The sequence below is a fragment of the Solanum tuberosum genome, unplaced genomic scaffold (genome assembly GCF_000226075.1).
Source record: "Solanum tuberosum cultivar DM 1-3 516 R44 unplaced genomic scaffold, SolTub_3.0 scf00008, whole genome shotgun sequence".
Lineage (NCBI taxonomy): Eukaryota > Viridiplantae > Streptophyta > Magnoliopsida > Solanales > Solanaceae > Solanum > Solanum tuberosum.
The window spans coordinates 2,821,949-2,830,871 of NW_006238934.1; the positions used below are offsets into that span (position 1 = coordinate 2,821,949).

The 8,923-nt window shown below is 27.9% G+C and overlaps 1 protein-coding gene across 1 annotated transcript; it reads left to right on the top strand.

Annotated features, from left to right (window-relative positions):
• The first annotated feature begins 472 nt into the window (after window positions 1–472).
• LOC102604560 (beta-fructofuranosidase, insoluble isoenzyme 1-like) lies at window positions 473–4,596 on the top strand. Its single transcript, NM_001287886.1, is given in 6 exon segments — window positions 473–668; window positions 2,442–2,450; window positions 2,576–3,594; window positions 3,688–3,932; window positions 4,182–4,278; window positions 4,393–4,596. Coding segments are annotated over 6 exon segments (1,770 nt in total).
• The last annotated feature ends 4,327 nt before the right edge of the window (window positions 4,597–8,923 follow it).

Genomic DNA, 8,923 nt, shown 5'->3' on the forward strand with positions numbered 1-8,923 from the left:
CAAAAGAATATATATATATATATATATATATATATATATATATATATATATATATATATATATATATATATATATATATATATATATATATATATATATATATATATATATATATATATATATATATATATATATATATATATATATATATATATATATATATATATATATATATATATATATATATATATATATATATATATATATATATATATATATATATATATATATATATATATATATATATATATATATATATATATATATATATATATATATACCATTTTATATAGGCGTGAATTAGGGTTTAACATAACCTCCGAATCAACTCTAATGGGATGTCTTATCTCGTAGAAATTCGATTTAAATCAAATAATTTTTTAATAGTTGTTGTTTCTCTCTCTAAATAATTTATATAAATACCCTTTTCCCCCTCACAAATAAAGAACATCTCAAACAAAACCCAAAAGAAATGGATTGTTTAAAAAAGTCTTCTCTTTTTTCTTTGCCAATTTTTTTGTTATATTTCTCCATAATTTTATCTTTCAACAATGGCGTTAATGCTTCACACAAAGTTTTTCCAGGGTTGCAATCTACAAGCACGGTTGATGTGAAAAATGTTCATAGAACTGGTTATCATTTTCAACCTCCTAAAAACTGGATCAATGGTACGTACATTTTTTCATACCTTCATTTATATAAATATTATTGTACGATTTAAGTTATACATTTCGATAATATAATATTTTTTTAATGTTATTAGTACAATAGTATACTACAATTAACATGTAAGAACAGGTTATAATTTTGTGGTGCATATATATATGTATGTGAGATAAGATACGATCATTGCATTCTATAATTATGACCTCATGATTTTTATCTTTTTGCTGTGTTTCTGAATAACTAGATTTTGTTTATTCAGCTATAATTGGTCATTGACTGGAAATATTAATATTCAGTTATTTTAATTTCTTACTCTGATGGCTTTTGAGTTAATGTCTATCGGAAATAGTCTCTCTACCTCCTCGAGGTAATGGTAAGATTTGTGTACGTTTTAACCTCTCTGGATTCATTTTAGTGAAATTTCATTAGATATGTTATTGTTGTTGTACGGCTTTCGAGTTAATGAAACTAAGTATGTAAAAAAAACTTAAGTATGTGGTTGCGGATGGTTGAGATTTTATCCACGCTTAATCAGTGATTTCAAGTTCGACTTGTTAAGAATGAAAAAAAATATATTGAAAACGCCAATCTTAAAGATGGACACTGTAATGTACGAATTCAAATTTTATCGTATGTCTCAACTCTCAACGTAGATATCCAACATCGAAGGAAGGAAAAAGATGAAACTACGTGATATTCATACCTTTTTTGGAAGTACTTTTGGTGTTATAGGTTTGTCAATGATTTGTTTCTTGTCTGTGTATGTTTTATTTTTATTTTATAGAAGAAGAAAATATTTAAATAAGAAATATTAAACTGCTGGAAATAAATATACTTCACTTGTTTTTGAACCACCACATTGTGGCAAGCAACTCTAGTAAGTAGCATTCACGTAAATATAATGGATATTGTACTCAACATGTACATACTAATTAATATATAGTATGTATTATACATCTCATCACATGTGGGTTGGATTTTATAGAGACCACTGTTGGAGGCCAAGTTGTGTATGTAATCTAATTGATAATAATGTATTCCTAGGGTGAAGTCAGAAATTTCGGGTGTTCAAGATTTAATATATATATGTATGAATAATAAATTTTGACTTATATATAAGGGTGTTTGATTGATCATCCTGAACTATCCCTCCATTTCAATTTACTTGTTTTACTTTTCGTCTTAATTCATTTTTTTTTCTTTTTTGACAACTATTATCTGATTCCTAATAGCTTTTCACATAACTTATTTAAGATCTACGCAATTGAAAAATATTTTAGTACATCTACAAATATTAAAGACCACAAAATTTAAAAGTTTACGTTATTTTCTTAAACTCTGTGTCAAGTCAAATGACAAAATTTCAAAACTTCTAAATATCGTAACGAGCAATGTATTAAGTGATAAGTTCAAAATTCATAAATTTCAAATCTCGACTTGTTTCCCTCTGACTAGGGTTGGGATTTGCTAAGTGACTGGGAAATCTCCTCTATGAAAGTTTTAAATAACCTTAGCTTTTTCTTAAACATTCGTACTAGAATCTAGTCAAACACCTTCACATAAATTGAAACGGAATTGACTTTATAATTTCTTTGTTCTGGAAGATCATAGCCATCTTGTTTACTTCATATTTGTTTCCTTTGAGATTTGATTAAACTAAATTCATTTAATTTGTAAACATATATATCTTATCATAATTTCATTAAGTTATATATTTGCTAATGAATATTTTATTTGCATGCATGGCCACCATCGGATGCTTCAAACGAACACAGATCCCAATGGTGAGTTAGAAAATTTCCCCCTTTTAGTAATTTTGTTAAATTTAATAATTGCATATTTATTTAATTATCTTTTTTATTTATAATTAATTATCTTTTTTTCTAATATAATCTTTTATACCAAACAGCCCCAATGTACTATAATGGTGTCTATCATCTATTCTACCAATACAATCCATATGGATCAGTTTGGGGAAATATTGTTTGGGCCCATTCAGTTTCAACCGACTTGATTAATTGGATCCCACTTGAGCCCGGAATCTATCCATCCGAAGTATTTGACAAATATGGTACATGGTCCGGGTCAGCCACAATCTTACCCAACAACAAGCCCATTATCCTCTACACCGGAATCGTCGATGCAAAAAATACCCAAGTCCAAAACTATGCAATCCCAGCCAACATATCCGATCCATTTCTTCGTAAATGGATCAAGCCCGATAACAACCCATTAATTGTCGCTGACGTTAGCATTAACAAGACCCAATTCCGTGACCCAACCACATGTTGGTTGGGTCAGGATGGTTATTGGAGAACCTTGATAGGGAGTGTGTGGGGAAAACAAGGATTGGCAATATTGTATAAAAGTAAAAATTTCATGAAATGGACCAAGATTCAACATCCACTTCATTCAGTTGACGGTACTGGAAATTGGGAATGTCCTGATTTTTTTCCAGTGTTATTGCATGGTACAAATGGATTGGATGCCTCATACAACAAGAAAAATATTAAACATGCTCTTAAAGTTAGTCTTGATGTTACGAGGTTTGAATACTATACAGTTGGTATATATGATACAAAAAAAGATAGGTATATTCCAGATAAGACTTCTATCGATGGTTGGAAGGGATTGAGGCTTGATTATGGTAATTATTATGCATCTAAATCATTCTATGACCCTAGCAAAAATCGAAGAATTATGTGGGGTTGGGCTAATGAATCAGATACTGTCAATGACGATGTCAAGAAAGGATGGGCAGGAATTCAAACTATTCCCCGCAAATTATGGCTTGATCCTAGTGGAAAGCAATTGGTCCAATGGCCTGTCGAAGAATTAGAAACTCTAAGAGAGCAAAAGGTGCAATTAAGTAATCGCAAGTTAAACAAAGGAGATAAAATTGAAGTTAAAGGAATCACACCTGCACAGGTTTGAATTTCTTGTTTTTTTTTTTTTTTCATTTTGTATCATATTGTTGCATAAAAAAAAGAGTCTAAATTAGGGAGTCAATGAGAATTGCAGGCTGATGTTGAAGTGACATTTTCATTTTCAAGTTTGGATAAGGCAGAGCCATTTGATCCCAATTGGGATAACCTTTATGCTCAAGATGTATGCGCCATTAAAGGCTCAACGGTGCAAGGGGGACTTGGGCCATTTGGGCTCTTAACTTTGGCTTCTCAAAATTTGGAAGAATATACGCCAGTATTTTTCAGAGTTTTTAAGGCCCAAGATAAATATAAGGTTCTCATGTGCTCTGATGCCTCAAGGTTTGTTTATTTTTTCTTTCAGTCTTACACCTTAACGACATAAATTAGGATTAAACAAGTTCTATTTAGTTTAACTCATAGTGATCATTTATATATCTAATATATTTCTATATATGAGGTTTATTATTGGAGGTTCAAAATCCACATAACTCATTATCAATAGTTTTGGTAAATCTATTATAGTTTAAAGTCTAAACTCATTATTTAACTTTAAGTTATCTATTTATTTTTCTTTTGTATGATGATCAGATCAACCCTCAAGAATGATAAGACAATGTACAAGCCATCATTTGCTGGATATGTAGATGTAGATTTAACAAACAAGACATTGTCTTTGAGGAGTTTGGTAAGTTTTTTTCATTTATTTTCCAAGAAAATAAATTCATTTCTCCCATATTCTTTATTTATGTATATCCCCATACTGTATTTTATTGATCTCACTTCCTATTTTTATTTACAGATTGATCACTCAGTAGTAGAAAGCTTTGGTGCCGGAGGAAAAACATGTATCACATCAAGGGTTTATCCGACATTAGCAATTTATGATAATGCACATCTATTTGTCTTTAATAATGGGACAGAGACTATCAAAATTAAGTCATTGAATGCATGGACCATGGGTAAACCTAAGATGAATTGGTCATTTGGTCACTCTTCTTATTGATGATGATAACACTTTGTAATAAGTTCCACATTTTTGTGGTGACATATTTGATTGCTCAAACATTTTGATGTTTGTTTTGGTGAATTTTGCTCGATATATTCTATATGGTATCTAAGCAGACATCTGTTTTCTTTTCGTATCAAATATGAATAATATGGTGAATATTGTTATACACTAGACCTTTTGTGTGAAAGTGTTTTGAGAGACATATAGTTATAACTTATAACACACAATATCTCTATATGTTGTGGATCCATACACTGCCAAAAACATGAAAAAATCAAGATAAAGCTGGCTCCTTTTTCTGGCAAAAAACCATAGCCTCATATAGACTGATCAAGTACCCCAATGCCAACGTTAAGTTTGTACATATATATATAGTCAACTAATTAATTAACAAGATCGATGACTTATATGAATAGCTAAAGGACATGACATGTGAACACTATATGCCAATAGTCCAATGAATTTTGCAAGTTGCAATATTTGAGGTTCATTTTACTTGACTTAAATTGGAAAGTTGTGAATCTCTTGTTGTATATACCAATGTGAAAACTAATACTATTGGAGTTGGAGGTCACACACACGCACTATAGAAATTTACTTAATACATAGTCCGATGTGTCATTTAAACATTCGAATTAAGTCGTTATAATTGAACAACTCAGTTTCTAATAAAGTGTTTTGATTAGACATTTTCGATTAAATTGTTGAAAAAAAGTTGCACGTGTTTTTATTCGTGTATTTGATAGTTAAGTTAACAATATAAAATGTCATCTTCTTTAGTTATATGCATCAACCTCGAGTAAACATGTAGAGGGTTTTATAGCTTATTGAGGCGAATGTATAATTAGAGAAAATGACATATTTTATATGGTTAACTTAAGCAGCTAATAGATGAATATTGTGGACACATGATTTTATTTTTCAAAATTTTAATAAAAAATATGTCTAGTTGAAGTATTTTATTAAGATCCATAAGATAAATCCAAACTCCACTTTCCACTTTTGGTTGGTTCGACCAACTGATCTAAAAATTAGTTGACATCCACAAAAGACATGCCCATCGCCCCCAAATTTTGACGTCAAAAAGTGGTGGAAATATTTATATATAAAATATAAGTAGAACACATCGGTTTAGTTTATTTATTATCCGCATGGCATAAAGTTTCTTGCATTTTTTAAATTAAAAATAGAGGAAATTAAAATATAGAACTACTAGAAATTTACTTCTTAATATAAAAAGGTTTTCATTTTTAAAACTTGATAGATATCTAGGTGAAAAAGTTTTAACTATTAGAAATTTACCTTTTATAGTCTAGAAAGATAATTGTGAAAATTAGTCTAATTTTTTTTTTAAAATAGCGTGGAACAATCTTAAAAGACATTATAATACGTTAAATTGGTGTCCGACTATAATACGTTTTAATGTGTTATAAACTTATAACAATTTTAAAAGGCATTATAATACACAATTTGCGATGAAGATATTTCACATAAAATTGAAGACCCTCTTTGGACACAAGTGCTTGACTAATTAAACAATCGACAATTTTATATTGACTAAAAATAGTTATTTTGAAATATTACTTGTTATTTCGAAAAGTCAGAAAAAATTATAATTATTTTCCAAGCTTACCACTAGAATAAGTTGCTTTATTCTTTTTAAAATGATAATTATTTTGAATCAGTTATTTATATCAAGCACAATAATTAAAATAAATTAATCAGACAGAGTAGTAGTGATAGTGCAAAACAATTTTATTTTATTTTTGTAAAAGTCGTCAAAATTATTGAACTCATAAAATTCAAAAAATATCTTTGCACATTGGACACACATGTAGCCTTGAGTGGAAAAACATATAGCGAACAACTTTCTAAGACACCAAATTTGACAATAGAAATAAAAGTCTTTGCCAAATTTCATCAGTATATTATTACTAATAAAAAATTTCGAAAATTAATTTATTTTATTAATCTGAAATCTTAACCAAAAACATTATAAAGTTGATCAGAAGAGGAAAAAGAAGTGAAAAAAGTTGGTCTGAAATTTATATACGTAGCGTTATATAATAAAGATTACTATGAAGTAAATATATCAAAGACAATTATAGAGGAAGACTAATAATTATTCAACTTCTGATAAATAAATAAACTGAATTGACTTCCTATTTATAGGAAGAAGAAAAAAGTTGTTGCGAAACTTTTCATCAAGTAATTGTAAGGCTTTTCAGAAGTTATTCATAAGCTACTTAAGCTAGCTACTTGCAACTTGTCTGTTTAATTGCAAGTCTGAGAAAATTATTTACAAGTTATCTGCTTAAGCTACTTACAAGTTATTTACTTAATTTTATGTTTATTCAGAAAATTGTATAGTAAATATCAATAATACGATGTATTTATAATATGATATATATAGATAATTGTTGTATGATGTGTAGTGCACATAATTAAATCTACTCATTTAGGTTCAAATGTCAATAAATAATATTATGCTAATCTATTTTGAGGCTATCACGTTACTCGCCCCTCTATCTAGCCCAAAACATCATGATTTTCTTTTCTTTAATATTAATATAATATAATATATAGAGTTGAAGATTTTTCAAGATGTTTCCAGCTTTGAAAAAGAAATTGAGATATGATTTCTCTTGGATTAATTCAACGTAGTCCCTTTGATAATATATAACACATGTATCTCTTTATTAATTTTATTGGCAATTAGTTTTCATATCAAAATTCTATTAATTTATTATATTTAAGTTAAAATAAAATAAAATAAGAATATTTACTAAGTCATTACGATTTAATAAAAGTTAAGAATGTATTGGAGAGGATATACTTCTATTCTTTAATTTAAAATGGTTTAATTTAATATTATCACATCTTTGAACGATTTCATTGATTCTTTTTAGATAATTCCAATTTTTTTTAAAAGCAGATATAGCTGAAAATTGGTTATATTTTATATTTATTTCATAGAGCGCAAGAAAAAATAAATATTAAAAACAACATATCAAGAGGATAGTCAGTTTCCCTTCTTTCTTCTCAACAGTCAATTCGATAAATTTAGACTGAATTAATTTTCTTAGATTTTAAATTTAAATATTCAGAAATTATCTGTAAGATACTGTTAATGTAGACTAAATATTTTTCATATAATAATGGAGAAGTACATCTTGATCTAATTTAGGAAAATGAACCAACAAAAGATGTGATACAGTGTATAGAGTTAATCTTTTTTAATCGGGAATTTCTATTTTGAACTTAGTTGGATATGAAAAAAATCATTGGCATAGAGTGATACTCCCGAATGGATCACTATATATATTTTTAATTATTTTTTAATTTTTTAAGGATCACTATATATTAATCAACACAAATTCAAATTAGTCAAGCTCCAATTTGAGTGCTAAACATCTGACAAGAAATTAAAAATAAAATAAAATAAAATTAAACAATATCAAAACATGTCGAATAAAACTACATACGCATCACTCTCAAGGGCTTTATTTGTGAGATCTTTTAGGTATATATGTTGTTGTAGACAGAACTATATATAATGGATTTAATACAATTCTTTAAAAAAAATCAATATTCTATCAAAAAAATTCTTAAATTAATTGTTTTCCCCATTTTCTCTGGCATTACGTTAGGGTCCACCGTCACATAGTCAACTTGTAAAAAAGGTCCTTATTTATTATAAAAGAGATAAGAAAGACAAAATAAGGTAGATCTAAAATACAACTTTATAAAATAAATCTTGTTGTATCATATGTTTAGTCAAATGAATGAACTGTAAATTTGCCAACTAGCCACCCCCAACTTGTGTTATGTAGGCACAATTAATTTATTTTTTGGTTAAAAAGAGACATTATTTAATTCACAACAATATTATATTCAGTATAATTTATAAGTGGATCTAAAAAGAATAGTGTGTATGCAAATGTTATTTCTATCTTTTAAGATAGAAAAGTAATTTTTGATAGATCATGGACTCAAGTAAAAACGTTACAAGACAGTCCGAAAAAGGAAAATAATGAGAGAAAAGAAGTCAAGATAAAGGGTGTGTTTGGTATGAAGGAAAATGTTTTCTTGGAAAACAAGTAGATTTTTGACTTATTTTCTTATGTTTGGTTGGTGACTAGAACATATTTCCGTAAAAAGATTTTTTAGTATTTGATTTATGAATGAAAATTATTTTTGAGAAAATATCTTTTATTTTTACTAGAGAGTAGAAAATAATTTTTGAATTGAAATTGAAACTGTTTAAAAAAAAATAAACTTCTTTTTTTAGGGGGAGGGTGGGGTGGTGGGGGTGGGGCTG